The 17,546-nt window shown below is 37.7% G+C and overlaps 1 protein-coding gene across 2 annotated transcripts in view; it reads left to right on the top strand.

Annotated features, from left to right (window-relative positions):
• The window catches only part of tafa3a (TAFA chemokine like family member 3a), a 104,682-nt gene extending 88,611 nt beyond the window's left edge, over window positions 1–16,071 (top strand). For both annotated transcript variants that reach the window (XM_067586732.1, XM_067586733.1), the window contains exons 3-5: window positions 2,342–2,491; window positions 3,300–3,424; window positions 15,476–16,071. In XM_067586732.1, the coding sequence (XP_067442833.1) occupies window positions 2,342–2,491; window positions 3,300–3,424; window positions 15,476–15,487 (287 nt within the window). In that variant the 3' untranslated portion in view covers window positions 15,488–16,071. The remainder of the gene's footprint in view (window positions 1–2,341; window positions 2,492–3,299; window positions 3,425–15,475) is intronic.
• The last annotated feature ends 1,475 nt before the right edge of the window (window positions 16,072–17,546 follow it).

Here is a 17,546-nt window from a genome sequence, read left to right as displayed (position 1 = left end):
CAGACAAGTCTGAGGGTTTTTTTAAAGGTTTTAGTGTGACATCTGTTACTTGACACTGTCTTTTTTTAAGTTTAATTTGATTATAATGGAGGAGTAATATTTTCTTATTGCATTGCAGTCTTGATTTGTGATTTGTAATGCTACCTAGTTAAAATTGAGAAGAGCTTCTAGACACTGACAGCAAATGCATGTCATTTGTTTTCCCTTTTAATCGGGTGATTTACAATGATTGTCTTTGCTCATTGCACCCAGTGATTGCCTATATTGTCCACATCTATCTTTTAAACAAAGTTTGAATATTCTATCCAAGCTGTTCCAACTTTTGAAATTAACTTTGACCAAGGGGCGTGCTGGTGGCTTAAAGATAATCACATCAAGGGCAAGGAGCCTGACCTGTTTTTGCATCAGTAGGTTTCTGCTTGGTGAAAAGCACTCAATCGGCAATTGTTGTCTTGCCTTTTGTGTGAATGTGAATAACACCTTATTGATTGGAGGCAAAATGTTTTTAATGTTGTAGATGAGATTTCTGGATTGCCAGCTAATGGGAAGATGGAAGCTCACTGCAATCTATTTTCAAGTCAAGTTCCAAATTGAAAATCTTTACAGGCATAATTAAGGCTTATCTGAAAGGCATGTCAAAACTTTTCAAATGCTTTTTTTATTTTTTTCTCACCCATCCAATCCTGATTGTTAAGTGTAAATACACAAACATGCTTAGAATGGTGATGAGTCTATGCAGAAAAGTAATGAATATAAAACAGAGAGCAGTATTGATGTTTGATCCAACTTAATGGCAGTGAAAACAGTGTCCGAGTAATTGATATTGTAATATTCTTTCATGTAAAGAAGCAGTTTCATGATGTTAATCAAGTCATTTTCTAGAAGTATGTGTGTTTTTGATGTTATATAAGTACATTATCCATATCCCAGTGGAGAAATTCTCTTTTCGTCCTCTGGTTGGGGTGCAGGGTCACTGGATTAGCTCAAGGATATGCCGACATGTGGGGCTACACTGGGGTTCAAAGCCGCGGTCCTCCACCTGGGGGGATGACCTGGATTTCAAGTAGCCATTGTGTTATGGTGTTTGAAGCAAGACTGTGCTGAGAAATTACTCAAATGCCCTCGTAGGACTCTTGTAATACCAAATGGAGGCATGGAGGCACACCACTGAGTAAATCTTGTTCGACCTTCTGTAGCGCTAGTTTTACGGTATATACTGGATTAAAGTTTTACCACCTACTTTTGCGAGCATCACAATAGACAAAACAGGAATCTCTCTTCCTCTAAGATGCATCTTTATTGAACATTTTCAAAGCACTGTGTACTCTATACTGTGTGTACAGAGTGCGTGCATAATGACTGGTTGGTGGGGAAGGCTCCCGTATATTGAACATTCAAAGCATGAACATTGGAGATTCATACGGGGAATGAGTGGTGTAGTACTGTAGATTAATTTATGGGCTGGTTGACAGTAGACTTCACCCATTTTAAACCAATCCTTTGCACTTTGTTTTTGTGCTTTTGTAGTATTTATTTCTTACAAAGATTCTACAAGCCATTGTGTGGGATTATTTTGTTATTTCAAAGTCTCTGGCTGACTAGTGACAGTGATAGTGATCCCATGAAAAGACCAAAACCAACAGTAAATGGATCCTGTTAACAAGTATTGTCTGTGTAGCCAAAGCCTGATACAGTATAGTTTATTCTTCTATACCATAGACTCCCAATGTTGTCTAAAACTTAACTTAAAATCACAGAAATTAACCAAATCATTGCACTCAGTGACATGTTCCTTTATTATTATGAACATGGGCAATGTAGTTCAGTTTGAGTCAATCCCATATACATCATTCTGGTGCTAATATTTAATAATGTGTATTAATCCACAGCTGAAAATAGTTCTTGGCAAATGCACCATTTACTTTTTGGTATGTTTTGGTAATATTTGCTAAAAACTACAGTGCCCAGCTGTTTTAGAAAATGATTTACCCTTTTAAAAATATTAAACCATTTATATTTAAGGGCTTTTAAATATTTACTGGCTTAGAGCTGTGTGCCACAAACATGGTGGGAAAGCCAAAATGTATTGAGATACTTGCTGATACATCTTCATTTTATTTTATTTTTCATGGATGTTGTACAATATAAACAACATAAAAATAACACTAACATTAACACCTAACACAAAATAAGAAAAGCTGTATACATAAAAGTCTTAAACAATATGAAGTAACCACATACACGCTGAGTTATTTCTTGCTATAATGTTGCAGTGAGAAATATCAAGAAGAACAAAATTACCTTTATGCATTCTCACCGTTGTGTATATTTGTGCTTCCAGTTCATGTGAAAGCGGGAACCTGCGAGGTAATTGCTGCACACCGATGCTGCAACAAGAACAAGATCGAAGAGCGATCCCAGACTGTCAAATGCTCCTGCTTCCCTGGACAGGTGGCAGGAACAACAAGAGCAGCTCCATCTTGTGTAGACGGTATGCCAGGCTTCTCATTACAGTTTTGGTAATGATTTGAGACCAACTTCTGATTAGGGTAGAAATGCAGTATGGTGTAAAACTGTCACTGTGCCTCTGGTGCTCATTTCAGTGATTATGTGGGTATGAGAGGTTTATTGTATGAAAGAAAAAAAAATACAGTGTTGAGATTTTCATGATCCTGCTGAAGTGTATTACAAAGCCTTTATCTTCAAAATCAAAACACCCAGCAGTTCATTCATTCATCCCTTTGTCTGTTGTTGAGGCGGTATCAGTTCAGCAGAGTAGACAGAAGGCCAGGTCATTTAATATCATGTCAAAAGTGGCCTCTGTTACAGGTGAATTGATCCCCAACTCCTGTTTTCACTCTAATGGCTCTGACAGGGGCTTCCTCGATTTTGACAGTTTTCTTTTCACTTTAAAAATGTCAAGGGAAGCTGTTTCTCCCCTGTAGGCCTCCTCAGAGGCACTTAAGACCTTGACACGCCAACCTCTGCTGCTCGTGTTATTACCCCTCTCACATACAAACATTCACCCACCTCCCTGCACGCACCTGCTCACAACACTCACCGGCTTGACATTGACCCACGCCCTGTAATTCAGCCCTGAAAACACACCGGGGCAGGACTGACGGGTCTCCACTGTCAGCCAGAGATCAAAAGACACTCTCTTCAATCACTGTGATGTGTATAGAAACCGAAAGCGCTTGTTGTTGCTTCAGCCAGGGCAGATCCAGGCTACACTTTCAAACAGCATGTTGTTAATTGCCTCCAGTAGCCTTTTTATGATTTTCTTTCTTCTCTCACAGCATCCATAGTTGCACAGAAGTGGTGGTGCCAGATGCATCCCTGCATGGATGGGGAAGAGTGTAAAGTGCTGCCAGACCTCAAAGGATGGAGCTGCAGTACAGGAAACAAAGTTAAGACAACAAAGGTTGGTTTCATTCATGCACGTATATCTATATTTGTGGGCAGATAGCAGATATTCTTAAACAACTGTGCTTAAAAGTAGTAGATTCCTTAGAGTGTTTACATCCAACAAAATAGACTGCAAGAGTCAGGCCCTCGGATAACAAAACATGACCCTATAATAATGGAGGAGTGCTTGAAGTTTTTGAAAAAGAAAGAAACAAAAGGCTAAAGAGCGCGCTGGAGAAGTTGCTTTTTACTTGAGAGCACAGAAGAGTAGGAGGCAGCAGGAGAGGAAGATGTGACTCACGGGAGAGTCAGTGAAGTGTTTCTTGAAGGAATCGGCTTACAACAGGAGGAAGGGGTGAATAAGGTTCAACTATCTATTTAACTACATCTCATTGTATTGTGCAAGCCTAACCAGAGTCAGTTTATTGTATTTTATTTAAGCTGCTACTTTAGCAGACCCAAATCAAGTAATCTGCAATCTTGGATCCCATCAGCTAATTGTTGTGGTGGGAAAAAGCAGTACTGTGCATTATTGTTAATGGCAAATAATTCTCTTCAAAATACAGAGATAAAGGTATATTTTTAAGGTGTTTTAGGTTTAGTAAATATTTTAGTTAATATGTCTCTCCTTTATTCTCCATGGTAAATGTTTACCCTCATATCTTCTAGACATTTTGTCAATGATACTTATGCCTGGGCCACACAGACAGTGTTGCTGCGTTGGCGCTGCTACTGCCAGCCCTATCGTTCTACATACTGTAGAATTTGACTTTGATCATGGCCATCAATAATAGAATGTTTCATATAATTTCATTATAAATTTCATTTATTTTAGTATAGACAGAAAAAGGCTAAGAAGTGTGTGCTCCATTGATAAAAAAAAATCACATATTAAAAAATAATGTGAGGTGAAAGCGGCTTTCTTTCTGACGGGAGTGATGGAGTCTGGTTGGGTCTACTTCTGTGTCAGTCACATACACTCCTTGCACAAGGCAGGTTTTTCTTATTGATTATATTGATTATTCCACCAACTACACCCCCGTTGTCACCACTACAAGTGAAGAGAATCCCTCCAGACAACATCAAATTCCCCAAATGAGCCAAACACACTCCGACAAACAAACTTTCAAACTAACTGTCAGGAGAGAAACTGACAACAAATAAGGAAAATAACACCAGATTTTCATCTGGAAGCAGGTAAAACAACAGGCAGGAGTCCTGGTTTGAACTAATATTAATTAACAGAAAGTGAGCAGGTGTCAAGAAAAGAAGCTCTGTGTGTCACCGACTCTCTGCGCTGGAGTTCTTGCCAGAGAGGCTCCCTGCCCCAGTATGCACCATGCAGGCTGACTTGCAGTGGTGATACTTGATTTTTTTTTCATGTCTGTGACATATTCTACAGATATAGACATTAAAACCACAGTGAAAGGTGTAATGTTGCTTTTATGATGTCTTTATGACTGTCAACAGATCATTTTCACTGTCTATATTTGCTGAGAACTGCGTGTCACGCAGAAAAAGTAGATGAGATGCCGAATCTCTAGATGGTGCGCTGCTGAAGGCACGCATGAGATGCACTGCTCACGTGGGCTGTGTGGCTGCCGTAAACTGTTAACATGGGCACTGAAATGAAAAGCATGAGGTTCAATGATGCACATGCGCTGCTCACACAGGCTGTGTGTCCCAGGCGTTAGTGTAATAGTGTAATATTGTCGCTTTCTTAGAGGGTGAATGCATCTGTTTAAGGAATAGTTTGACATTTTGGGCAACATGCTTATTCGCTGTCTTGCTGAGAGTTAGATGAGAAGATTTATGCCACTCTCAGTCACAAGAGTGGTATCAATCTTTTCATCTAACTGGCCAAGAAAGCGAGTAAGTTTATTTCTAAAAAAAGGAGTGATGGGGTGAAAACAAAGGTTCACTGCCAGAATTAAACATTGTGGTTATGTGGCATGTGTCTTAACCAATAGGTGCCAATTTAGTCAAAGTTCATGAATTATCACTATTTTCCATTATGACAAGACATTCATTAAGATAGTTTTATTAAACTTTCATTATGTAGTTTTAGACTGGCACACCATGCAATTTTTAGGGCAATTAAACTGTAATTTCACTTATTTGATTGGCAGGTGATTAGCACTTAAAAATACACTGCCTGATTGATGCCTATTCCGTGATAGCAGTGTTTTCATCAATAAACATTAAATACTTTCAAGGTTTTCATGACGAGCTGAGATCTTGGCTTGTTTTAATATAGAGCCCAACTACTAAACAGAATATTTAGTGTCAAAATTATTCATGAATATACATGATGTGCCACATTAATATATGCAACAAGACATTTGTCTTGTCTCTGCATGGACCTACTGTATAATTTCAGAAAAAATCTGAATTACAGGGTTGAAAGAACATGTGTCAGATTTATTCTCTTGAAAATAATAAGACCAAAAATACAATTTATGCTGATAACAAAAAACATGTACATAAATAGATAAAATAAATATAGAAAGTAGAAAAGTAGAAAGAGAGTAGAAAGTAGAACGAAATTTTATCATAACACTCACAGTTGGTGGTTTAGGTGAGAAATGAGATACACTATGATTTCACACAGCACATGACAGCTATGTAAATAGAAAATTAATTATCACTTCTGTAATAAACAGTGTGATTGTACACCAGTGACTTCATGGTACAAATTGGAAGGCGCAGCCTCTAGGGAGTTACATAAGAGAACATTGTAGGTGACTGTGCAGAATTTCAGCTCACGTCTCCATCTTGTCTTCATGGTTTAAATGTTAAGGGTAAGAAGGAGCAGGCTTGAGTTGAGCCCTGCCTTTAAAAAGTCAGCGCAGGCTTGCATATGACTTCAAAAGTGCCAGCAAGAAGCAAAACAAAGGCAAGAGAAGGCAGGAGAAAGACAAACAACAAACAATAATCCCTCCAGGAAGCCAAATCGTTGAGTGGGATGTGCCGAGGCAGGGCAGGAGGGCTCAGGCTGTAGCACTTCCAGAGATTAATAGAGGTTATCTGGACGTGTGTTTTGGGTTTTAGGGTGTGGTAGACCTGAAGTGGATGGTAGGTGAGGGGGGACCTCAGTGGGCCCTTAGCCATCCATCACGGCCCAGTGTTTGACTCACCAAACGCCTGTAGTTGAGCTGCCTCTTCCATTATTCATGGCTACAGGAGGCCTGGATGAAGCAGAGCTTTTTATTTTAGCTGGGTTAATAATTCATGCCCTCTCACACAGCCACAGGAAAGCAGAAACAGAGGCAGAGACAAGTAGGGGTCCAGGTGGCTAGTAGAACCCGTCAGAACCTCAACTCTTTTTTGATTTGGGAGTCAGCAGGGCCCCTCAATGCTCATGGCCCTGCTGCCTCCTGCAGAGAGCCAGCAAGGGATGGCTTGCGAATGCTCGAGGCCTCTGAGCTCGAGCTTCTAGGGCAGTTAACATCAGGCTGAGCCCTGGCACATTTTGTGGCCTAGGCAAGCTTCAACCCAAACCCTAACCCTAAGCCTAACCCCCCCCCCACAACCCCCCAAAATTACATAGATAAATAAATTAATAATTAAACAACAATGGTTCTAAAGACACAAACATGCCTTTCATTTATTACAGTTTTTACTAAAACAAATCTAATTACAATTACAATATATGACTAAAATAAGTGAAATCAAAATCAACAACATAATGAAGACATGCAAAACTCACAATAGGGAGTCATAAATAGATAATATAGAATTTAAGTATAAATATAATTTAAATAGAACTTTAAATAGAACAGAAATGTGCCGATTGTTTGGAAACATACAAAGTACACGCAAAAGATTCATGAATAATATCCACCACTCCACTCGCTCAGCTCTGAGCCTTTGTTTGATGTGAGTAGTTGTAAAGAAGGCTATCCTGACATTATGTAATCAATGTTGCATATTGTGCAAACTCTACGACAAGAAAATTCCATCATTGTTTACTTGTTTTGTTATGAGCTGTTTATATGGCATAGTATAGTGCATACACTGTAGCCTCTTTTAAATTATAAACAGGAAATTATGTCTAGAACTGCATCAGTGGTCTGGGCAGGCACCATGAAGAGCTCCAGTGCATTCGATAGGGGCACTGGGAGCATGTTAACCAAAGCTAGACCGCAGCTATAGCTAGGATCCCGCCTGATTTGGAGGCTCTGCTGAGGATTGAGATCAGGTTCACAAGTGTGGCGTTGGTGTAGTGGCTGTTTTTGTGATGTTTCTTGATTTTGTTCTTTGAAAAATAATTTCGAATTTCTGGGAAAAGTGACATCATTGCTTTAAAATTATTTGAAAAAAATGAAAAAGGTCTTAGAATGGGCTATGTTAATGATCCTATGTTTGAGCAGGTCTTAAATAGTCTCTAATGTAGCATTTGAGCTACAATTGTACATTTATTTTTTAATACAATATGACACTTGTTGACAGTTAAAATGCAACAAGTCCATCAAATTAAATGACCAAATACATCATTTGACCATTTGCACTCTAGAACAACACATAGCAGTATTTTCTAATCTTGTGCCCCTGTCGGCAGTAATCGGCAGGACAACATCATCTGTCTGTCCTTTTCAAAACTGTTTCTAAGCACTATTTAAAAATAATGTTTTATGATGTTACAATGCTGTGGTTAAGGTCTGGTTAGGTTTAGGCACAAAAACCACTTGGTTAGATTTCAGGGTAAGATCATGTTTTGGGTTAAAATGACAACTTTGTGGCATAAAGTGTGGCATAAAGTTACTACTTCTTTAAAATTAGGCAACCTTTGTTGTCATGACAACAATAATAGGTAATTTAGACTGTTGGGTTATAACCCAACCACCACCTCACCTCCTCCAAATGAGGAAAACTGTCAACATATACGTCATCTGATCATCATCATAATTACTACGGCCGCCAGATGGCATATGACACTCAAAAATAACTTTATGTCATTTTTGGGCGAATGCCACTACGATCTATTGTGTTGTTTTTCTCGAGATGACATTTTATATGGCAAAGCTGAAAGCAAGTACTTAATTATTTTTTAAATATTAAAGGTCTTCAGTTGTAATCCTTGCCTGCCTTGTGCTATTTTTTTGTTCTATGTTCTGTGGTTTTACCAGGTCAAAACATGAGACTTGAATATTTTTTATTTCAATCTCAAGTCAAGTCTTTAGGGAGTCAAGTTCAAGTCGAATTTTAAGTCATTATTCTTTAACCTAAGTCTGACTCAAATTGAAGTCTGCATAAGATATAGTGTATTAATTTCTTTAATTTCAAAAATATCAAAAGATGGATGTGAGATTATGTTTTCTCAGAATACATAATGATACATAGTGTGGATGTAAAAAAAATGCTTGCCTTGTACTGCATACCCCATACAATACTATAAATCCTCTCTTCCTTGATGTCCAGTGGTGACATTGTTGATAAAAAATGATGGTGTCATTTCACCTCATGATGAAGTCACATCAATAAGTCAGACGCCATTACACCCTGCAGGCCCCTTCTCGGACAACTCCAGTTGCTACCTCTTTCTCTGCATGTCGGGCAGCAGCTAGTTTTATAGTCCTGCTGGTAATGTCAGGAATTATAACTCCTGCAGCTCCTGCTTTTCACTTCCTATCAATCAGAGGACACAACGGCAAAAGAACCACAGAGCCTTTCCACTTGACAGGTGCTATGACGCTCATAAAGAATGTGTTAAGGGTTGGTGATGGAAAGCTATCTGAGGTGGATTTCATCTCAGGACAAAATGAAAATATGCCCTAAATAAGTATACTACACCACATCTGTGTAAAGGATATGTGTTCTAGTCTTAATACACTGTATACTGAGTAGCAACTTGAAATCAATTATTTTTCTGTACTATTGTCTGTTTTTATTTCTTCGTTTTTCACCCCAATTTGGTATACCCAATTCCCCTGCACTGAGGTCCTCGTCACTGTTACATAACATTCACTCTTTCCTCCTAGATCCCAACCTAATAGTAGGGCCAATAATGCCTCAGCCAACCAGTAGGAGGCTCTAGTGCTGTGATAAGGACATGATCCCTCACTGACTTCCCACCCACAAACACAAAATGCCAATTGTTGCAGTTCAAGGTTCATTCTTGACTTTGGAAACTGGAGCTGACTAAACTATTTCACCTCAAGATACATGTAGCTATTCTGGACCTTTTAACCATAGAGTGACCAGATGAGAATGGGTGAAATTCAGGACAAGGGAGTTGGGGTGGGCGTGGCCTCCAGTACATTACATTCAGTGTCAATGAACAGTAAAACACATGAAAGTCAAAACTCAAAATGTATTACTTTTGTTCATGATGTCAACTGTCTGTCATTAGGAAAAAGAAACACAATGATAGTGTTGTATGTAACAATGTGTAAATTATTATCCATTACATGAAATTTATTTTATTTTATTCATTTCATCAGTACGGTGCCTATCACATCTGTCTGCATGGCGTGCATGTCACATCACTACTTCTCTGTGGCTGCCTGCAGCTACACTTCCCCTGTTCTCAAGACTGCAACTCCTGTTTTACTCAGAAAAAAAGAAAATTCAGAACAGGATTACAAGTAGGCTAATATATATTTCAAAAATAACTACATATTGTTTCTAGAATAGCAATAGTAATGTTCACCTCAGAAAATCACTACATAAGCTCAATAATACCTCACTGGAAACAAATCTAGTATTCCTGAGTTCAGTTGACTCACAGTGTTAATACTAGTTCACTTACATTTTACGGCAGTCACTCACATGTTCATGTTGAAAAAACTGAACCAATGACTGAAATGGGTGGCTTAATTTTAAATGTCAGAAGGATTCATAATATTAATAACAAAACATCAAACTCTAATGGATAAAATAGAGAGATAGATGGATTGGCTCAGAGGATGATATGAAGCGCAATGTGTCCTGACTGACTGTTTACAAGACGCATTAACCATTATGCACAGGTGACAGGTATGTTACAGTCATTTTAAATGTCTGCTGTAGGAGCTTACAAACACGTTTTTTTTACACATTTTTTTTTTTTTAGATATTTTTATCATAAATCCCTCCCACAGTGGCGGCTGCACTCTCTGTCACCTGCTTTAAAACAGGTCGAATGACATCAACAATCTGTTATTTATGATAACCTAATCAGTGCAACAGACAAGTGAAAACAAACAACATTAATACTCTTAAATATTTTACAAAAACAAACAGGACATTTTTTTAAAAAAAACAAACAACTAAAAGCAGGAATTATAGCCTATAATCTAAGTGATTTGATCAGAATATTTTCACAGATTCAGAGTAAAAACAACTATTGAGCTACCAGGTTAATTCATGTAGAGTAAACTGATAATTTAATGAAAGGGTTCTCATTTGAATTTAGAGTCTTTTACATTTTCTTCTGTTATATTATTCATTATTTATGACAATTTGGCAGCACCACAAAAGACATAATACGTTTAGTGAAGAATTTTTCAATATTACTGTGTCACCAAGTCAGGTCTCCTCAGCATTTTTGCTTTCAAGTCTCAAGTTAAGTTGAGTCTCACAGCATACAAACAGCTCTCATTTTAGCTTGTTCATATTATCTATTATTATTATCTTAATGATTCATTTTCAGGATAAACAGGACAGGATTTCGGACATCTGGTCACCCTATTTGATTGTATCACATGGTCTTCAACAGTGGACTTTAGACATGAAATTGCCATGAAGCTGTAGATGTGCAAAGCACCTCCAGGACTTTTCATCCATGTAGACTTTGAAGTTCAGATTTGAGATTGAGATAAAAAACTGAGTTCATTCCTGACCTTGGAGACCGCAGTTGACAAAACAATCTCATATCAAGTTTCATTTATTAGCACTTATTAAATGGACCTTGTTGGTACATGCAACCAAAGTGAATTGAATCCTGGTCCATACAGTATGTTTTTATAGACTAATACAGTGTCATTCAGTGCAGCATTTACATTTTGACCATTGACATTTCTGTTTTTATTGAGAGAATGGAGCAAAGATAAACTGTTTCCATCATGCTCTCATATTCACTCATTTTTTTCTTTGAAAGTGGACGCGATAAAGACATCCACCAACCCCAATCTGGACTACTATTGTCAAAACTTGGTACTATAATGTACCAAACAGGAAAGCACAATAAGGGCATACATACATACAGACACATGCCATAAACAATACAATATTATGGGTAAAAGCAAAAATAGTAGATATAAAGGAGGAAGTTGCATGTAAGGGAACCAAGTTTAGGCACATTCACTTTTTTCACTTTAGGTTTTTGTGAAGACTGGTTCTCCTATAGTTTAAAATGACACCCTGATACATCCTGCCCATTCTTTAAACCAATGTCAACCAACTAATTTGACTAAAAAGCACCTCAAATAGCTCCTGAGTTACTGAATTGTTTGAAATACATTACACATTACACATTTTCAGGAGTGGTTTAAAAAATAAACACATAACTTTAGTTGCTTATTGTACGTTTAATTTTATCCCTACAAACAAGCTGATGTCACTTAAATTGAACAAAGCTGTGTGTGTTAGCTTCTATTTATCTACCTTTTATTGTCAAAAACATCATGTGAATAAAACTGAGTTCAGAGGCTGAAAGATGCTGTGAGACGTTTAGTCGATGGCCAGTCTGAAAAGAGGAGCTAAGTCATTCTATTGATGATTGATTTGTTTTTTATAGCCCATTAAGACATTGCTGGGGGCTGACATTCAGCATGCAATTTGTGATTTTAGAGCAACAATGAAGAGTGATATAATGTGAGTGTCTAAAAGGTTCAAACAAGACCCATGCATTAAAAACTGAATATTCAGAGGTGCTTTCATTGCTTTGATGAGTATGGGATACACACATATGTGCTTCAGTAGCTCTCCATCAAAGGTGGGGTCTTAGTTTGTTTGTCAATGGGTCTTTGAACCTACAGCTGACCAGTCAAGTGTGGTCTTCCATCCTGAAGCAGCTTAAGCATCAAACACCGAGGAGCTGCCTTCTGTTCTCCTGATTCCCCCTTTGTGTGTTTATTCACCGATAACCCTCACAGTGACACCCACAACACCACAGCATGCTAATCGCTTTGATAAGGTTTCACTGCACTGCATGGTTTTGTTTCTGCTACCATCTAAGTTTTTTATTTTTTACTCCGTTAATTTTATGTCTTATCTCCTCCACTTCACTATGAGGGGAAATTAAAAGGCATTCTTATTTGTAGGTCTTATAATAATGATGCAGAGTAAGGGTCACTGGCACAACTTCGCCTACTTCCAAGGTGCACGGAGAAGGGGAGGAAGTCTTTTAACTTTTAAAAATTTTTCTTTTTACCTTTTTTCATACCGAACTTTAATTAAATGTTGTTTGTAATGTGTTTTATGATGACCCTGATGAAGGCCACAAGCTGAAATGCGTCAGTCAACTAATAAAGTTGTTCTTCATACTACAAGTGTTGCTGGAGTTCTCATCTCTCATTTCTCTAGGTCTTATAATGAGAAAGAAAGAAAAAGAAAACTTAGCTCAGAACATTGGTAAGGATAGAAATCATATACATGTACCGTACATATATAACAATTATCAGTACATCAATAATCAGCAGTGCTAATAAATGCATTTTGGATTAATTTTTGCACTACTTTTGCAGCAGATCTAAAATGTGTGCTCCCTGTAGAAATATTTGGGCCCTATCACTAAAAACATTGGTCTCTGATAATGTTGTGACAAAACAGTGTGACGTAACTTAATGTATGAATGTATGTCTACAGCCAGCTGCTGCAACAGTAGAAAGACATTTTCATATTCTCTCTCACACCCATGATTCCCGAGGATTGTCACATGGAAGTGAAAATTAAATTGTGCCTCCCCACACAGCAAGTTGCTTTTTTTTCCCTGCAGCACTAAGCAGCAGAAAAATCACACTTCCTCAAAATATTAAAATTGTATTGGTCAGAAAACTGATTGTATGCAGTAAAACCCTTTATTGGTTCAACTGGTGAGACCCTGCCAACTGCTAATTGAATGACAATAATGTGCAAATATTCACACACAACACCTGTGTTTGTATGTGTGTGTGTGTCGGTGTGTGTTTAATATCGCCTCCTACATCAGAAGGCAAGTCAAAAAGTTACTTGTGTTCTACTTTTAAAGGGCAAACCAACAAAGAACAACATTCACGTACGGGAGTATTTTTAGAGTTATGCTTAAAATGAGAGTAGTACAAACTGCATCTTTCATTCTTTTAGATTAATATTCATGAAAATGTCTGAGAATACTTATGCCAGCAGTATGCCATCATGAATAATAATATTCCCCCTGTTTGCATGGAAATCATTGAGCATGATGTACATCGCATTATGTCTGACTTCTAGCTGCTGACTGTCTTCTCACTTTTGCTGTATTAACATCACAGATGTCTGATTTATAAACATACCAGCTGGGAATTTGCACACCTTGAACCTGTCACACAGTTGACATATAGACTTTTGTTAGATGCAAAGCTAAAAAATAATAGTTTGGTTTCATGAAGTAGAGCTGAAGTGATTAGTCAATGTTAAATAGCTGGTAGATGAAAACAAGCATCAACAGCCACACTAGTGGCTCTTAATGTCTGTAATTAAGCAGAGCAGTGCTTTGAGCAAAATGCTAATTCAGCATGCTATGCTAACATGATGATTGTCAACTATAATGTTAACGATGTAAAAAAATAAAAAGTTTTTGCCATGTTGACTGCATAAGTTTATTTTATGTATTTAATGTTTATTTGTATAGGGACAAATAAAGCATGAACTGATACCACATACCGCAGCATTTATAGCCTGAGCTAGTTTTGAATGCTTATCTCTAGACGGGCCTTTAAAATACATAAAACACAAGAAAATACATACAAAATAGCACAAGATGCAAACAGTTTACAAACAATGATACAATAAAATAAAATGATAAGCAACAGGTCACTCATGACTACACTACTGATCCCTCTTTAAAAACTGTTTCAGTTTGAGTTTAAAATGATCCCAGTCATGATCCATGTAGAGTTCTATGGGTAAAAAGTTCCACATGTTGATCCTCCAGACAAAAAAAATCCATCTGTTCAAGTGTGAGGATTGACAAAAGAACACCTTACAATTCCCAGCAGACGCACCACCAGGTTGCTGTAGTGGAGGTACCACTAGGTCACTGAGCATGTGGGCAGCCTGGTTATTTAGGCTTTTATAGATGAGTGTAAGATAAGTAAATTTAATAAAATGATCAAAACTTAACATGGCAGTTAGTGTGATAACATGCTAACATTTGCTAATTAGCATTAAACACAAGTACAGCTGAGGCTGATGGGAATGTTATTAGTTTTGTGATCATACATCAAAGTATTGGAAAAATTAAGGAGGGAAGGGGGAAAAGTTAAGTGACATAAATGACTGTTCCAAAGTTTGAGATTATCCATTTCACTCAAAACCACAAAAGTCAACCTCATGGTGGCCCTAGAAGAAATGTGAGGGCAACATCCTCTGGGAGTCAAGAATGTCAACTGTTCATTTCATGGTAGTCCACATAGTAGATGTTCAGATATTTCATAGGATAAGTGAAAAATTTGACCTGCTGGTGGTGCCAGATGTAAAGTCAGGGGATCACCAAAGTCATGGAGATTCATCGTCTGGGGAACATGAATTTCTGTTTCAAATTTCATGGCAATCGATCAGATAGTTGTTAAGAAATTTCAGTTTGGATCAGTGGTGGATCAACCGACGTCGCCATTCCTACACCAACACTTTTGATAAATAGTGTAATGATGAATAGTCGTTTGAATGTGAATATTTGAGTCGCTACACTTATATCAACTGGAATAAGTAAAGAGGATGTAATTATTTCCCTCCTCTCCCAGTGGTTTCTGTCATTCTGCATGTCAGATAGCACTGGTTTTGAGTGTATTACTATTACAATTTGTCATCATTAATGAGTCAAATCCATTTTTATCCTCAGCATCCATTCATGTCACTGACAATGTTTTCTTGACTCTTTTTTTCTTCTCTTTCCTTTTCTTTCTAGGTCACACGATAGTCGTCTGTTTCCAGGATACCCTTGTTTGGAACCAGATGTTGTTTCTTTGACCAACAACCGTAGGACATTTGGATATCATGTGTTTTGAGGATTGGTGGAAACCAGGGACCAATAAGGACAATAATCACAGACATTCCACTGAACGAATGGAGGAAAAGGAGCAGGAAGCATCATATAAGACTACATATCCGAAAAGATTCCTGACTTTAGATCCAGCATCAACAGTAGTTGTCTCTGAACTCTACTGCCCACCAAATCTCTCTTTGTATTATAGTTTTATTCCTATGGACTAGAAGACTCAACCATGAAGATATTTATTGACTTAAGAGACTGTGGATTCCACCTGAAAAAATATTCTTAGAACAAAACCATGTGATGTGAAATTTTTGTGTTATTTTCTTGCCAGAAAGCGCCCCAGAACTCTCGATGCATATCTGTGTTAAAGATCTAGTGAGATCATAAGCATTTTCATTCCTTTTAGCCTTATGGAGCCAATATCTTCTGTTTCTTGTTTTTTTGATTTGAAACTATTGAGTGTTTGGCTTTCTTAAGTTTGTTAGGACGTCGAGTCTTCTTTTCAAAGACTTGATGTGTCAAAAAAATTATGCCACAACAATAAAACCCTGAAAAAAATGTAATGATGGTTGACTTCAAGTCACCAAGGGTCAACACAGCTGAGTTCTGCCAAAATGTTTTAATGGTATCTGTTGTTTTCAAAGCCTGGTGACTACCATTGATGACAAATGTCAGTATTATATCAATAAATCTAACTCAATGGATGTCACTGTCTGGAGAAATTTGGGTTTTTTTGACAGTTAATGCAATTTGTATATCAGGCCATAATGCTGTATAGGCAGGAGCTGTTTGGGCTCAAAATTTGCAGTTCAAGCAAATAATTTGACAAAAAAAAAGAAGAGGGAGGGAGAGAGCTCACAGTTAATCAAGGTTGCGCTCATGATGGAACTGAAATGTGAAAATCAGCAAATGCAGAAATAGGCCACGTTGAAAAATACAAAAGGGAAAATCTCACTGCACTGTTTCTTAAAACGAACAGACTTCACAAAAAGCCATCTGAAATATGGTCCAGGGAGAGACGGTGATTAGCTCTCACCCTAAAACAACCCTAATCCTATTTGATTCATTTCCAAAACTAGATGTTGTCATCATCCAAGCCTTGGTTTATCGTGCTGTTGTTAAATTAATGTTTCCTATCACCAACCAAGCCATTTTATTTTCTTTTCCTTCCTTTTTTTGGTCCAAATGATTTCCCGTAAGGCACTGCCTGTTAGAAGTCCCAAAAGCATTGTTAGTGCATGTTATTAAAAGCTTACAGAAAATAAACCATCTGAAGGATTCAGGCTAGAAAGCGTGGAGCAGGAGGGTGGCAGAAAATGGACAAAGCACAATGGAAATGGATTATTTAGCCCTAGTGGCCATGCTAGCCACCACTTCTGTGTGGTCTAAAGGTGAATGAAATGTCCATGTATTTTGACACATATACAGTTATGTATACAGTAATGATACTTACTGTCAACATGCAGCTCCATTACCCTCCGTTGCAGAAGACAAGACAAAAAGGTTATAGGCAGGCGGCTCCGAGGAGGCAGGAAACAGTCGGAGATGTATTTATATTTCACCTGCATGTGACATTTTCACATAGGGACTGGTGTGGTCTGATGTGATAATAAGTAATGTTAGTTTTCTGTATACCTGTCATGGTTATGACTTCAAGACAAATGTCAATATAACATCTGTGTGGAAATGACGAAGAATTTTCAAAAATCTTGAGTCTGTTTTTAACAAAAAAAGACACATTTAATGGTAAACAAGCATGAATCCACACACTGAAGCAGATAAATATTTAGTCAAATGTTGGGGTGTCTAGACTCCAAACAAACCACTGCTTTGTGGGGAATTTCATATTTTGTAAGTCAATTTCCGCCTGTAATTGAAACAGTGCATTCACTACAGAATGCTCCTTATACTAAACATAATTAATTAAGCAAAAATATAGAAGGCTCGCTCCCAAAGATCAGACCCGAGGGACCGGCGCTGAAGG

The sequence above is a fragment of the Thunnus thynnus genome, chromosome 4 (genome assembly GCF_963924715.1).
Source record: "Thunnus thynnus chromosome 4, fThuThy2.1, whole genome shotgun sequence".
Taxonomy (NCBI): domain Eukaryota; kingdom Metazoa; phylum Chordata; class Actinopteri; order Scombriformes; family Scombridae; genus Thunnus; species Thunnus thynnus.
This window is presented reverse-complemented; position numbering and strand designations above follow the sequence as displayed.